This window comes from Telmatherina bonti (assembly GCF_933228915.1).
Source record: "Telmatherina bonti genome assembly, chromosome: 22".
Taxonomy (NCBI): Eukaryota; Metazoa; Chordata; class Actinopteri; order Atheriniformes; family Telmatherinidae; genus Telmatherina; species Telmatherina bonti.
In genome coordinates, this window is record NC_136631.1 from 4,908,932 (window position 1) to 4,925,765 (window position 16,834).

The following is a 16,834-nucleotide window of genomic DNA, read 5'->3' on the forward strand; positions in this document are numbered from 1 at the left end:
AACCAGTCAGTCACCAGTCAGTCACCAGTCAGTGACCAGTCAGTGACCAGTCAGGAACCAGTCAGGAACCAGTCAGGAACCAGTCAGTGACCAGTCAGCGACCAGTCAGCAACCAGTCAGTAACCAGTCAGTAACCAGTCAGGGACCAGTCAGGAACCAGTCAGGAACCAGTCAGTGACCAGTCAGTGACCAGTCAGTAACCAGTCAGTAACCAGTCAGTGACCAGTCAGGAACCAGTCAGTAACCAGTCAGTAACCAGTCAGTAACCAGTCAGGAACCAGTCAGGAACCAGTCAGTGACCAGTCAGTGACCAGTCAGTGACCAGTCAGTAACCAGTCAGTGACCAGTCAGTGACCAGTCAGTGACCAGTCAGGAACCAGTCAGTGACCAGTCAGTGACCAGTCAGTGACCAGTCAGTAACCAGTCAGGAACCAGTCAGTAACCAGTCAGTGACCAGTCAGGAACCAGTCAGGAACCAGTCAGTGACCAGTCAGGAACCAGTCAGGAACCTGTCAGGAACCAGTCAGTGACCAGTCAGGAACCAGTCAGGAACCAGTCAGTGACCTGTCAGGAACCAGTCAGTAACCAGTCAGGAACCAGTCAGGAACCAGTCAGTGACCAGTCAGTGACCAGTCAGTGACCAGTCAGTGACCAGTCAGGAACCAGTCAGTAACCAGTCAGTAACCAGTCAGTAACCAGTCAGTGACCAGTCAGGAACCAGTCAGTGACCAGTCAGGAACCAGTCAGGAACCAGTCAGGAACCAGTCAGTGACCTGTCAGGAACCAGTCAGTGACCAGTCAGGAACCAGTCAGTAACCAGTCAGGAACCAGTCAGTGACCAGTCAGGAACCAGTCAGGAACCAGTCAGTGACCAGTCAGGAACCAGTCAGGAACCAGTCAGTGACCTGTCAGGAACCAGTCAGTGACCAGTCAGTGACCAGTCAGTGACCAGTCAGTAACCAGTCAGTGACCAGTCAGTGACCAGTCAGTGACAGCTGTGCGGTGAATGGGGACAACGTACGGCTTTAGGGTAGCACTGCCTCCTCTTGGTGGAACCGGGCCGGCCTGGGACGCTGGTCTCCTCCTCATCGTGGAGGTCCAGCTCCTCCTCGTACTTCACCGTCTCCTTCCCCACAGGCATCAGGTGATCGTCCAGCTCACCTGTGAAGAACCCAGAAGAACCAGAGCTGATGTTGACCTTGCACAGTTTTACAGAACCACCGAGGACCAGCAAGGTCTTTACCGATCTTATGGAGCTTCTCACAGCAAAGCAGAGCGACAGCTTTCTCTGCCAGCCTGGCGCAGCTCATCACAGGACCCTGGAAACACAGACGGATCAGAGTGAAGGACCAGCACCAACAGAACCGGTCAGCAGGTTCTGTGAGACACACTGTGGTCCAAACCTTCACAGGAACCCGCAGCGGTGAATTTATGGGCAGGTAGAGCGTAGACTGGAAGCGGCCATCTCCAGTTTCTGCAGTCTTACATTTAGGTGCGAGATGTGTGAACGGGTCACTGGGCAGCCGAGCACAGTACCTGGGAACCAGAACCAGAACCAGCCGTTCAGTGACATAATCATTTCCCCACTTCGGCTAGGCTCTGCAGAGAGCAGGGTGGTACCTGTTGATGTGTCCAATAGCCGTGTTGATGGTGACCCGCGGACCGCCGTCCTCGGACCGCAGAACATACGGAGGGAGGATGTTGTCGTCGTCCAGAGACTGCTCGGAATCGCCCACCTCCACCGACTTGGAGCACTTATTCCTCAGGATCTGCTCGTGGTCACCACAACCATCATCATCATCATCACCTTCATCATCATCATCACCACAACCATCATCATCATCATCACCTTCATCATCATCATCACCACAACCATCATCATCATCATCATCACTTTCATCATCATCACCACAACCATCATCATCATCATCACCTTCATCATCATCATCACACCCATCATCATCATCATCACCACAACCATCATCATCACCTTCATCATCATCATCATCACAACCATCATCATCACCTTCATCATCATCACCACAACCATCATCATCACCTTAATCACCTTCATCATCATCACCACAACCATCATCATCATCATCATCACCACAACCATCATCATCATCATCATCACCACAACCATCATCATCATCATCATCACCACAACCATCATCATCATCACTTTCATCATCATCATCACCACAACCATCATCATCATCACAACCATCATCATCATCACACCCATCATCATCATCATCACCTTCATCATCATCATCACCACAACCATCATCATCACCACAACCATCATCATCACCTTAATCACCTTCATCATCATCACCACAACCATCATCATCACCTTCATCATCGTCACCACAACCATCATCATCATCACCACCACAACCATCATCATAACCTTCATCATCATCATCACAAACCATCATCATCGTCACCACAACCATCATCATCATCACAAACCATCATCGTCACCACAACCATCATCATCATCACCACAACCATCATCATCACCTTCATCATCATCACCACAACCATCATCATCACCTTAATCACCTTCATCATCATCACCACAACCATCATCATCACCTTCATCATCGTCACCACAACCATCATCATCATCACCACCACAACCATCATCATCATCACCTTCATCATCATCATCATCACCACAACCATCATCATCATCATCATCACCACAACCATCATCATCATCAGTACCTTCTTCATCATCGTCATAACCATCATCATCATCATGCTCGGAATCGCCCACCTCCACCGACCTGGAGCACTTATTCCTCAGGATCTGCTCGTGGTCACCACAACCATCATCATCATCACCTTCATCATCATCATCATCACCACAACCATCATTATCATCACCTTCATCATCATCATCACCACAACCATCATCATCATCACAACCATCATCATCATTATCACCTTCATCATCATCATCACCTACATCATCATCACCACAACCATCATCATCATCACCATCATCATGACCACAACCATCATCATCATCATCATCTTGACCACAACCATCATCATCATCATCATCATCATCACCACCACAACCATCATCATCACCACAAACCATCATCATCATCACCACAACCATCATCATCATCAGTACCTTCTTCATCATCGTCATAACCATCATCATCATCATGCTCGGAATCGCCCACCTCCACCGACTTGGAGCACTTATTCCTCAGGATCTGCTCGTGGTCACCACAACCATCATCATCATCACCTTCATCATCATCATCATCATCACCACAACCATCATTATCATCACCTTCATCATCATCATCACAAACCATCATCATCATCACCACAACCATCATCATCATCATCACCATCATCATGACCACAACCATCATCATCATTATCATCATCATCATCATCACCACAACCATCATCATCACCTTCATCATCATCACCACAACCATCATCATCATCATCACCTTCATCATCATCATCACAACCATCATCATTATCATCATCACCATCACAACCTTCATCACCACCATCATCATCACAACCATCATCATCATTATCATCATCATCATCACCACCACAACCTTCATCATCATCATCATCATCACCACAACCATCATTATCACCTTCATCATCATCACCACAACCATCATCATCATCATCATCATCACCACAACCATCATCATCATCATCATCACAACCATCATCATCATCATCACAACCATCATCATCATTATCACCTTCATCATCATCACCACCACAACCTTCATCATCATCATCATCATCACAACCATCATTATCACCTTCATCATCATCACCTTCATCATCATCATCACCTTCATCATCATCATCACCACAACCATCATCATCATCACCACCACAACCACCATCATCATAATCACCTTCATCATCATCACCACAACCATCATCATCATCACCTTCATCATCATCATCACCACAACCATCATCATCACCTTCATCATCACCACAACCATCATCATCATCACCACAATAATCATCATAACCATCATCACCACAACCATCATCATCATCATCACCACCACAAACATCATCATCATAACCTTCATCATCATCATAACCACAACCATCATCACCATCATCATCATCACCTTCATCATCATCACCACAACCATCATCATCATCATCATCACCACAACCATCATCATCATAACCTTCATCATCATCATCACCATGACAATCATGATCCCTGTCCTTAACCTCCATCACCACCATTGGTACCTTCTCTATGGCCTTGTAAGTGGCCAGATCCTCCTCGAAGGTCTTGGTCCGGTCCGTGTCGGCCAGCATGATGTAGTTGGAGACAGGGGCCCGGGCTCGGCCCTTGGACTGGACGTAGGACCGGTACTCGGTGGGCAGGTCAAAGCGCACCACTAGGTTACACTTGGGAATATCTACGCCCTCCTCCACGATACTGGTGGCGATCAGGAGGTTGGTCTCATGAGCCCGGAACTTTCTAAGAACCTGACAGAGAGGAAGAGGAGTCATTCAGAGACGTTGGTCCGTTTGAGACTGGGTCAGAACCCGGATGCATCCACGTTACCTCCTCCTGCTTCCTAAACTCCACCTCCATCTGCTTGTTGCGCGGCTGGTTCTTCCCGATGCTGTGGCCGGTGATAAAGTTGCTGCTGATGTAGGCCAGCTCCGGGTCCTGCTTCCCCGCCTCCTTGATGAGACTGCCGACACAAAAACACGTCTGACCCAGGAAACGTCCAGAACTGCTGAAGGCTTGTCCTGTTTACACACCGACCCGCCGCGAGCAGAACCTCTGACTGACGTCCGCAATGACAGACGGTATTTACCGGCTGGTATCTTCTGATGGAGCGCCAACAGGACGGAGATTGTTTCCACCGTCGTCCTCACTCATTTTAAAATCATTCAGTTTGACTGGACGCTGATTTTCTGTCAATAAAGTTATGTAAGTGTTAACTCCTGAGCTGTCAATCACCAGAGGAGGCAGGCTGAAGATCGGAAGGTCATAAACCAGGTCGCATCCGCTCAGAATGTCACCGGTCATTACAGGAGACCGAGCAGAACGTCGCAGAGATTCTGAGGTAGGTCTGGACGATGAATCAGATTTTAATCTCAGTACGATCTGGGTTTCCAACGATGATAAAAATAAAAGGGTGTGATTATTTTTCTCTCTGCAGTTTCCTCTCCTGCTGTCTTCAGCTGCTAATCGAGCGTCTCTGGCGTTGCAGCGCTGTGCTGTAAACTCCTCCCACAGCCGCTTTGCTTTCATTCAGACACTGTTGCCAACTTGGAGACTTTCTCGCTAAATCTGGAGACTTTTTTTGTTAAAAGTGACAAATCTAGCAGCTTTTACTGGAGTTATTAGAGACTTTTCTGGTGTTTTGGCGACTGACTTGAAGGCACATATTGTTCTGCAGTTACTGTAAGGAAGGAGCAGCGGGAGCCTCTCCCGTCCTAAAGCACTCCCAGGCGGCCAGTCTCAGTCGGCTCCGGCTGCAGGTCCATGTAGAATAACTGCAGTAGGTTGTGGAAGTTCACCTAAACATACTTTATACCGTTGTCAGTGACAACTGGCTGCATTATTTTCCTATACATAGTTCGGCCAGTTAAACACTGTAATATCCCTCCGTTACGGGGGCGTTACCATAGCAACGCGTTAACCAGCTGGTTCAGATCAGCCGTCTTTCAACAGGTGAATGAGAGAAACGCGCTGCAGCCTGACAGCCGTTGTTTGGTATAAAACGTACATCCAGGCCAATGTAAAATAGTTCCTATATAAGCGGTAAAAGCAGATTAAACAACCTGGAACCGTACATTAGACGGTTATAATGTACGACACGGAGTCTAGAACATCACGACGCACAGCGTTGTTTATAAATACTGGATAGTTGTGTTAAATAATCCAGCGGTCCGAGTCTGAGGAGAACATCGGAGACACTCTGAGGAGAACACGTAGAAGAACATGTCTGGGCGTACCGGTTCAGGACCACCGCCGTGTAACGCCGCTCCACGAAGATGATCCCACACAGGATGTTGGTGAACGGCGAGGGGAAGTTGGCCTCTGGCCTCTCTTTGGCCTCCACCTCCTCATCGTCTTCGTCGTCCTCCGAGTCGCTCCAGGAGACGTAGTTGTCCTGGTTCCGGTTGTTGTACCACTCCACGCTCTCGAACTGCTGCCTCTCGAAGGGCTTGTACTCGTGCAGGATCTCCAGCAGCCGCAGGACTTTGGGGGTGACGAACTTCAGGTCCAGGGCGGCGGGGGAGAAGTGCTCCTCACACAGAGCGTGAACTTTCCGCAGGATGGTGTCGGTGAAGAGGAGGAACTTCCGGGTCAGCTCCTCCTGCTCGTGTTTGATGTACTTCTGGAGCTCGCGGACCATGATGCCCGCCGCCTTGTCGGCACACCACGGTCCCAGAACCTGCAGCACGGCCCGGCAGTCACTCAGGATCTGCACAGAACAAGGAACTCTCATCAGCTGCTCTGAAACATCGCGGTTCTGGTTCTGTCAGCCGGTTCTGACCTGTTTGGAGATGAAGGTGGGGTCCCGGTCCACTCTGGAAACGGGTATGTTACAGTCTTTCAGGAAGTGGAGGGCTTCATCCAGCTCCACGTCCAACCGGGTCGACAGGCCGCTCTTATCCACAAACGAGCCGCAGTCCAGAACCACTTCCCTGGGCTGGGAGGCGTACCTGGAAGGTGAAGCTTAGATGGAATCAAACCCGACCCGTTTAATGTGTCCACCCGCATCCTGTCAGGTGGGTCTTACCTGTCCAGAACCACCAGGTCCGTGGCAGTTTCAGCATTGCTCTTCAGGATTTGCTCCAGATTCTGGATCTTCTGCTCCAGTTCTGACGGGTCACACTTCCCGTTCAGGATGGAAGCTGTGAGACCGAGGATGCGAGGTCCACAAGCGGAGTCCTCAAATAGCTGGAGACAACAGAACATGCATCAGATCTGCACACAGAACGGTCCGACCCGCCGGAACCAGGACTCACCTTCATGATGTCGCAGTAGGGATGTTCTGTGATGGCCAGGTGACAGTCGTCAAACACCACCAGGTTGATTTTCCTCAGCGGTAAGACCCGCCTCCTCAGGACGTGCAGGAAGACGTGGCAGGTCATGACCAGAACCTGGAGAGGAGGAATGCTTCTTAGAAACCTGGCCCATAGTGCAGGTTCTGCTGGTCCAGATGGTTCCCATCTGAGTCCAACTGACACCTGGCAGGTTAATCTACCACATTGCTACTAATTATGACTGGTTATTACTGGTTTAAACTGAATATTGCTGGTCAAAGCAGTTTAATACTTAGATTGGTTATTACTGGTTTTAACTGGTTACTGGTTTTAACTGGTTACTGGTTCAAACTGGTATTTTCCGGGTGAGACGACACGCATGCCCCTGCCAAGATGGTGATGGTAGGAACCGCCCACCGAGCTTCAATTCAGCTCTTCAGAAACCTACGGGTGACGTCACAGAGGCTCCGCCCATCTTTTACATGCAGTCTATGATCTGGCTGAGCTTGGCGTGTTTCACGTCGAGCTGCCAGGATCAGCTACTTGCTCTGCGCGCTCGTCAGCATGCGGACCTGAATGACGGTGATAAAAACCTGATTGTGAGTTATCTCCTGACTCCAGCGGTGGTCGCTCCATGCCAGCGTCTCCTCGCGGTCCGTGTACTCTCCTACCTGCAGGTCCGAGTGAGTCCTGACTGCAGCTGCCTGCTGAAGCACAGACGACGCTGCACAGAGAAAACGCCGTCATGCTGCCGTTCAGCCATTAACCAAACCCAAACATCATCACATCGGCGGACGTACCCGAGTTGACCAGGAAAACTGTCCTCTTGGCATTTTCCTGGTAGAGTCCTCGGATTTGATGGGAGAGCTCCTTTGTTAGAAGTACTGCGATGAAGGTCTTCCCTGAGCCGGTGTTCAAGCAGACGATAGTGTTGTGTTCCAGAGCTGCTTCAAGAAGTTCTACCTGCGGACCAGATGGCACGCGGTGAGCCGCGTTCTCCGCCAGACGCCGCCGCGGAATGCGTCGTCGCCATGGCGCCGTCTTACCTGATATTTCCTGGGCGTGTAGATGTTGTCATGGATGGCCTCCTGCTGCCATGGCAGGCCAAAGAAGGGCCCCATGGGTGAAGTGGCAGGAGTGACGAGTTGCAGGCCTGCCATGCTTCAGAAAGGTGAGGTGGAGGTGAAGGGGCGGGGCTCCTCCAGTCGTCCCCTATCTCATTTCATCATTTCCTGTCAGTGTGACGTTCACTGAGGGGAGAAACCATAAAGAAGAAAGGCTGAAGCTGTCTGAGACCTTCACCGGACAGCCGGAGGTGCAGACATACTTACAGGTAAACGGTCAGACTCGGTGGCGGAGCGGCAAACGCTTAACCTGGGCGTCATGGTAACAGGTATGATCATCGGCTCCTGGCGTTTCCTCACGCTCAGCTGGAAACGGGTCTGCCAGACCAAGAACACCATCATCACCATTATCACCACCATCATCATCATCACCATCATCATCACCACCATCATCATCACCATTATCACCACCATCATCATCATCACCACACCACTATCAGCAGTAGGGCTGCAACTAACGATTATTTAATAGTCAATTAATCTGTAAATAATTTTTCCGACTAGTCATGATTATTTCTGTCCCGCCCACCATCTGTGCTTCCAGTAGACTCAGCTCTTTTTACTGGTTCCAGTATGTTTTAGCCCACTCTCTTCATCTGCATCATATGAATGTCCCCCTGATTCCCAGTCAGTCCCAACATAATGTCCTTTAGGAAGTTAAAAGAACAACTCCTGAACCAGCTGAATATTAAATTTAAGCTTAACAACTTACTACTAATTTATTCTGAAACATCCAAACTTAGCTATAGTGTCATATCCAAGATGGACAGAATTTACCTCAAAAGGAAAACAAAATAAATAAAACATTTTAATATAATAATTTTTGTATTAAAAGGATTATTTACATCCTGAAAAAGCCTGTTTTGTAGGTAAACAAGGGCCAGAATCCTTTAAAACATTCCTGAATCCAAACGGTGATCCGGATCACCACCTAAATTAAATCACTTCTTCCTTTTAACATTTCCAACAACTCCTGAACGTCTCATGGAAATCTATCCATAACTTTCTGAGTTATCTTGAACACAAACAGATAAACGGCGGTAAAAACAGAAGCTCTTTGGCATAGGTAACAACAGCACATCCCTACTCGCTAATGCTAACTTTAGCTAATGCTAACTTTGCCATCCATAACACTGGAAACCATGACTTTCCTTCCAGATGCTCATGCATGACCGTCGTGCTGCCGTGGTAGGCCGACTCAAAAATAAACTGCAGATCTGACCAGCTGTAGCTTCGGGGTTTACATAACCTGGACGGCCATGATTTCATAATATTAATGATCAATCACTGGCTGCCTGATTCTGTTAGTTAATGCACAACAAAGTGCGGAGGCAATTATTTCTTTAGATAGTTTTATCCTATTTATCTCTAAGATGGAGAAATTAGCACAATTTGTCAAAACTTCTCAAGTTTAAAACCGTGTTTGGATTGTACGAGCAGGTAAATGGATAATTACATTCACAAAAATAAGTCTCTTCAAGTGTTATCAGAGAGATGTTCAAATCCAAACCATGAGCCTTGAGGTGCACCACATCTAAGTACCATATGAAAACACTGAATTCCCTTTCAGACATATTTTTCTCTACAAACCTGGAGAATTCTGGTTAATCTTCAAGTAAAACATGAAAATAAATCTATAAATAAAATTAATATACCTTGTTTTTTCAGTCAAATCTGAGGTAGCTCTTTGGCAGAGGTATCAACAGCATATCGCTACTCGCTAATGCTAACTTTTCCATCCGGAATACTGGAAACCATGACTGTTTCTTCCAGATGCTCATGAATGACTGTCATGCTGCCGTGGTACGCCGACTCTGCGTGGCAGACGACACATTTCACCTGTTTGAAACTTTATTTAGCGTGAAATATCCCCGAACTTTGGAAATAGGTTGCACCGCCGTCAATTTCTTCTTCGTTGTTTAAACAAAGACGCTGCAGGACAACACTGCCCCCAGCACTTCCTGTGGTGCTTTGCGTCATTTGCTCTGTGTTTAGAGTTCTTCTACTGTCTGAAAAGCTGTGGTTGGTAAACGGTGTTAAGTTGCCTGGAGCAGCGTTTTATTTGCAAAGCCATTACAGCGTTCATAACGCGGCCGTTACGGCGTTTTTCCATTGTCGGCTAATCATTGCAGCTTTAATCATAGTCACCGTCCAGACACAGAAAGTGTCCAGTAACCACGGCTCCATGATGTTTTCTTTACGTGAAATATGTTAAAGTGTTTTTATTCATTCACTTCGACTTAATTCTGCTTTAGATCTGGGGGAAGGGTTCTGATTGGTCACGGGGCAGACATGCCGTACTGCGTCAATGCCGACTCCACTTTCTTGGCAGCTACAACATGGAAAAACACATGAGAACCAATTTGGTTTGAAGCAGCTCAACATGAGCAAACTAGTGAGTTTGTGGAGGAGAAGGAAGACGACGTTCCGGATGGCATGGAAGGACAAGGATACAAGGACGTGCAGAACGACCAGAACTAGAAGCTAAGTGAACGTTTGTGTAACGGAGGAAAAGGGGAATAATCAGGAACAAAATGAGGTGTTTAGAGGCTCAGTTTTCACCTTTAAAGCCAGTTTGACTTTTATTCTGAATTAAATGAGGCCATTAGCTACGGCGACATGATGAGTCCACATGAAAATAATAATTCCGAATGAATGTTTACATGAAACACGTCCTCACTTAATTCCTCTTTAGAGCGGCGGGTTGGAAAGGGTTCTGATTGGACAGAGGGTGCACTTGACGAATGACATATACCGGAAATAAACAAAGTCGGCTCCCTGCTTCTCGTCTTTTCAGTCGTAACTTGTAAAAACTACCAAACAACGCGCGTCATCGAGACAGGACAAGGTAACGAGCATGCTCAGAACGACCGGAAATAACTTAGAGCGGAATGAAGGTTTACATGACAGAGGAATTAAATAGTTCGCAATTAAAATGTGAATAAACCAGCTGCTTACATCGGAATTAAGTTTAGTTCCAAATAAAAATTTGCATTAGGAATTAAGTGTTTACATGGTCATTTATCATCAGTTTAAAGCCTGGATGTAGGGCTGGGCGATATGACCTTTTAGTAATATCCCGATATTTTTATGCCATGTCACGATATACGATATATATCTTGATATTTACCTTAGTCTTGAATGAATGCTTTGGTGCATACAATCACATCAGTAAGATAATTTTGTGTCTCCATTAAAACATAACTGTTCATACTGCATTAAGATATGCTGATTTTAAACATTCATGCCAAAAGGATGAAATTGTAACGAAGCAAACTGATCAAAACCACATTTATTGAACAGTTAAAGCAGTGGCAGAAACATGTCATTTTAAAACAAAATAAAGTGACTTTGCATGATGTAATAAATGCAACGTATGAAAATAGGTGCTCTAGGGGGGACTTTTCAAATGATGAACTATTATAAGGCTTTGCTTTATGGATACGTTTTTGAGTTGTCGTGTTTTTTTTTTTTTTAATCACAGAGTTTAGCGTAGAAATCAGTTTTATAATCCAGGCAGAATGTCCTCGTATCGTCTCCAATAAACGGCTTCAGCCAGTTTTTAATTCAGGGTTTGATTCCCACTGCTTTCTGTACTTTCTAGAGACATGACGAGCTAGATAAATATGCTTGTGTCACACACAGTGGATGAGGTGAATAAGTGACAGAAGCTGTGAATGTAATCAAATAGAATTAATTATTTTTGCGTGACGTGAAAAACTTTGTAATTTCCGTCCCACTCTGTAATCCAGAGCGGGATCAGTGGCGGATTTGGCTGTTCATTGTGACTGTAGGTGGAGTCGTGCAGGTGTCCTCTCTGCTCCTCTGACTGGCTGCAGCTGCAGCCGGAGCGACTGAGTGCTTTAGGACGGGGAGAGACTCTCCTTCTGATAATAACCTTACAATATGCGCTTTAAAGTCAGTCACCAAAACACCAGGAAAGTCTCCAATCACTCCTGTAAAAGCTGCTAGATTTGTCGCTTTTCACAAGAAGTCGCCAGATTTAGCGAGAAAGTGTCTCCACGCTGCCTCTCATGACGTAGCACGTAGCTCACATTATGTACGTAACGAGGTGCGCTTGCTTTAACTCTCTGTGCAAAGTGGTGCAGAGTCGAGGAGGAGGGAGGAAACCCCCCCCCACAGCTAAAAACACCTGCATGACAACAGGGTACTCCAACATGACGAATATAGGCATTTTCTATATCGTACAGGGGACTAGCCACGATATCTTCAGTATACTCGATATATCGCCCAGCCCTACCTGGATGTACGTTTTATACCAAACAACCGCTGTCAGGCTGCAGCACGTTTCTCTCATTCGCCTGTTGAAAGACGGCTGATCTGAACCAGCTGGTTAACGCGTTGCTATGGTAACGCCCCCGTAACGGAGGGATGTTACAGTGTTTAACTGGCCGAACTATGTATAGGAAAATAATGCAGCCAGTTGTCACTGACAATGGTATAAACTATGTTTAGGTGAACTTCCACAACCTACTGCAGTTATTCTACATGGACCTGCAGCCGGAGCCGACTGAGACTGGCCGCCTGGGAGTGCTTTAGGACGGGAGAGGCTCCCGCTGCTCCTTCCTTACAGTAACTGCAGAACAATATGTGTCTTCAAGTCAGTCGCCAGAACACCAGAAAAGTCTCTAATAACTCCAGTAAAAGCTGCTAGATTTGTCGCTTTTAACAAAAAAGTCTCCAGATTTAGCGAGAAAGTCTCCAAGTTGGCAACAGTGTCTGAATGAAAGCAAAGCGGCTGTGGGAGGAGTTTACAGCACAGCGCTGCAACGCCAGAGACGCTCGATTAGCAGCTGAAGACAGCAGGAGAGGAAACTGCAGAGAGAAAAATAATCACACCCTTTTATTTTTATCATCGTTGGAAACCCAGATCGTACTGAGATTAAAATCCGATTAATCGTCCAGACACAACTTGTAGTGTTTATTCAGAGACTCTAGATGGTAAATCCACCATTATTTATCACGGCTACATCACCATCACTACCATGTTGCTAAGAGACCTCTATTTCCACCTGGACATGATGATGAAGACACTTCCTGTCAGACTTTCCACCAATCAGAGAGCTTAAACTGACGGTAACGTCCAATCAGGAGCAGCCAAAGATCAACAAGTGATGAGAAAAGCAGGAAAATAATGATCCTCTACAGCTGGAATAAAGCCAAGAAGACGTTTGGGATGCAGCTGAGGTGGAACGGCGTCAGAACCGCCGTCACGCAGAACCGCCGTCTCTGCTCCCACATTAAACTCGCATTCTGACCCGTTCTTCAGCTGCTCCCCGAACTCATCAGAACACCAGCGCTCTGACCAGTGGCGAAACGGGCCAAACCCTGAGACCAGAACTGCTCTGAGGCGCCGCACAGCTCTGGTGGTTCTGCGGACGTCTCGCCGTTCTGGCGTCCAGCAGCGCCGTACGCTCCTGCGGCTTCACACGTCCACCATGACAGGCACATCTGTGGCCAGCTGTCGCCATGGAAACCACTCACGCCAAACACCTCGAGTTTTAGCTGATAATCCTTCAGAACATTCTGGACGGGGTCAGAATAAAACTTAGAACCAGAACCAAGCACCTGCATCGGGACCAGAGCGCCAGTACGATAGATGTGATGGAGAGGTCCGCGAGACCTGCTGGTTTAACAGAACAGGACCGGTTCTGGTTCCAACAGAACCGCTGGGGAGATGAGCAGCAAACGTCCGACTCAGCTGTCAGCATCCGGGTCACTGGTTCTGATCCAGTTGTGTTGTAAACAGGAGACATTTTTACTTTAATATGTTTCAGACAGAATGAACTAAACCGGGTTCTGGGTCAGAACCTGCTTTTGGTACTGTGAAGTTCAGAGGAACCGTTTTAGAAACAATCATCTTGATCTCTGTCGCAGAAACGGGTCAAACCGGGCTGGAAGCAGAACTGTTCTAAAGGTCCAGTCCCTCTGCGTCAAGCTGACCAGAACCTTTCTGTCTGAGCTTCTTCCTGACCAACACACACACACACACACACACACACACACACACACACACGGCCCAATGATCCGGACAATGACAACCGGACTTTTTGTCACTGGTTCTGGTAGACGTCATCTTTAACAACCCAGTTCTGGTCCATCTTTTGTTCCTGAAACTTTTCCCGTTCTTGTTGGGTTATAGATGTTCTGAGAGGAACCGGGTCAGAACCTCCTCAGACTGGACCCCGAACGGTTCCACACCTGGAACTTTGAATGTTTCTGCTGAAACCTGAGAAAAATCTCACATTTCTGGATTCAGCGGTTCTGGACTGAGGTGTTGATCTGGACTCTTCTGTTCTGGGTTCTGGACCGGTTTCCTGCAGTTCTCCTGACCCTGTAAGTCTTCTGAGGTGGGCTGCAGACCACATTGGACCTGCCACGAGTCTCTAAAGCCCAGACCAGCCTCCTGCCGGACCGGGTCCAGGGTGGTTCTGTATCAGACCTGGACGCAGGACCAGGTGGACCAGCCTCCTGCCCGACCGGGTCCGGGATGGTTCTGGACCCAGGACCAGGTGGACCATCCAGGTGTTTTACCTGACCTGCTGGCTCCTGTCGCCACATGGGACAGTAACGTCAGCCGACCTGGTGCTGAGGTAAAACCGGACCTTCATTCGAACCGCTGTGGCGGGTCTCCGACCCGAACGGAACCAGAACCCTCGTGCAGCGTCAAGCTAACGGAGCTAGCAGCTGTAACGGTTCGGCCGTGTGGAACCCGACCGGTACCGCTCATAAACAGGTTTATCTACGTGATGCTCCCCGACAGGGCCGTGTGGCACCACCGGAACCGCGGTACCGGCCACAGTACCAGCGTGTGACGGCTCTGAGCGCGCGGACCGTCAGCATGTCGGCTAGCTAACGGCTAACGGGTCTGCCTCATCCGGAGGAATATTCCAGAAACTGTCGGGACTTTTCTCCACCGACTCACCTGACCGGTTATTTTTTAACCGAACCTCTCGGCTGTGAAGACGTGAGCTGGTCTGGTGGAAATCCTCCCGGCCATCCGGGCTCGTTTTGCCGATGTGAAGCTACGGATCCACGGGGGACCTGGGCCTCTCTGCTACGTCAGGACGTTACGTTATCTGCGCAGCTGCGCTGTTCGCGGCGCAGCGTAACGTGGCTAAACGCTACGGGAATAGCGACGGTACGTACGTTATCTGCGCAACAGCGCAGCGTAACGTGGCTAAACGCTACGGGAATAGCGACGGTACGTACGTTATCTGCGCAGCTGCCCTCCGTCACTGTAGCCCGAACCGTTCAACGTGGACCCGCTACGGAACCAGGACCAAAACCGGCCGACAGAAACTGAACATTAAACGTCCTAAAAGTTTAGAAAAAAAAAAGAAAGAAACATGAAACTGAAGTGATGAAACAATGAGATACAAATCACATAAATAAACAAAAATGTACTAAATAAACTTAAAAATATAAAATTATACAAATAAACTTATATAATAAAGTAAGTCCCCCGCCCAAATAAAAAATCCAATAACTTGTTCCTTATTTTATTTATGACAACTCCTGAAAGTACATTCTGAGTTATGCAGCCAACAGGCAGCTTGAAGAACATCAGAAAAATTCATGATCAAGTTTAAAAGCTGAATTTAAGAAAATGCAAGTTTATTTTAAATAAAAAACATTTCCATGCAGAAGGCTTTTTGAGAGTGTCTTCCAGACAGGTGGAGCATAGAAACTAAATGGGGTGTCAAGGCCAGATTATCCAATGGACATTATAGGCACTGCCCCAGGGGCCCATGTCGGACCCACATAGGGCATACTCTAGCAGTCCGGACATTAAACAAAATGTACATAAAAGCCGGATAGTTCCACCACAGTGTCTAGTGTATTGCTATTGGTACCACTGGTTGAGAGATGTTAGAAATGTCATTTCACACCGTGTCATTCACAATTTTCACAATGTTCCGATGGGAAAGGGGGCCCCTGGAACACTGTGGGCCCAGGGACCTGAGCACTTTCAATCCGGCCCTGGGTCTGGTACGTTCATACTGGGTCAAGAGGTCACTGGTTTGGTCCTGAACCATTCAGAGCTTTAGGACAAACTCACATAACATTTTTTTTATTTTTATTATTATTATTATTATTTGGACCAAAGAAACAGACTCGGTCCGCCTACAAACGCAGGTCTTGGCCCGTTTCAAGCGGACCAAATACAGGAAGCGGACTACGAAACTCCCTTCCTGCATGTGGCGTAGCGTTGCATTGTGGGTAAATCCATAGCGATGGTGTTAAGGGTCCTCTGCCTCGTCTGGTGTTCATACCAGCTTCCTGGTTTTTTAGTTCAACAAAACATTTTCAGGTTGCTGATAAAGTGAACTAGAATAATTTTTTATGAAGCATAAAGTTCTTGATAAAGTTCTTCTCAGCACTGAAACAAAGATGAAAATGGCACGTTTTCATTATTTCTTGGTTATTATGCTGTTATTTTACTGGTCCAACTCACAGCAGACCCGACTGAACCCTGTGTGGCCCTTGTACATATATATATGAAGGTCTGACTGCAGAAAACCAAAACAACAGACAAAAGCTTTAACTGGGACATTTCTTCCACTCCAGTGATTCAGCTGGAACGATGTCAACAGCTGAGGTCCAAACAAAAGGTCCAACTTTGTCGTGGGTCGGATGGG

The 16,834-nt window shown here is 47.4% G+C and overlaps 1 protein-coding gene across 1 annotated transcript in view; it reads right to left on the minus strand.

Moving 5' to 3' along the window:
* Positions 1 to 15,243, minus strand: part of dicer1 (dicer 1, ribonuclease type III) — a 22,621-nt gene extending 7,378 nt beyond the window's left edge. The window contains exons 1-15 of the mRNA XM_079262319.1: positions 15,118 to 15,243; positions 8,379 to 8,489; positions 8,094 to 8,297; positions 7,848 to 8,010; positions 7,641 to 7,771; positions 7,030 to 7,164; positions 6,801 to 6,961; positions 6,555 to 6,723; positions 6,010 to 6,482; positions 4,604 to 4,736; positions 4,282 to 4,524; positions 1,621 to 1,769; positions 1,404 to 1,536; positions 1,244 to 1,319; positions 1,022 to 1,161 (exon numbers count right to left, since the gene is read on the minus strand). Coding sequence (XP_079118445.1) covers positions 1,022 to 1,161; positions 1,244 to 1,319; positions 1,404 to 1,536; positions 1,621 to 1,769; positions 4,282 to 4,524; positions 4,604 to 4,736; positions 6,010 to 6,482; positions 6,555 to 6,723; positions 6,801 to 6,961; positions 7,030 to 7,164; positions 7,641 to 7,771; positions 7,848 to 8,010; positions 8,094 to 8,207 — 2,220 coding nt within the window. The 5' untranslated portion in view covers positions 8,208 to 8,297; positions 8,379 to 8,489; positions 15,118 to 15,243. The remainder of the gene's footprint in view (positions 1 to 1,021; positions 1,162 to 1,243; positions 1,320 to 1,403; positions 1,537 to 1,620; positions 1,770 to 4,281; positions 4,525 to 4,603; positions 4,737 to 6,009; positions 6,483 to 6,554; positions 6,724 to 6,800; positions 6,962 to 7,029; positions 7,165 to 7,640; positions 7,772 to 7,847; positions 8,011 to 8,093; positions 8,298 to 8,378; positions 8,490 to 15,117) is intronic.
* Positions 15,244 to 16,834: the final 1,591 nt, after the last annotated feature.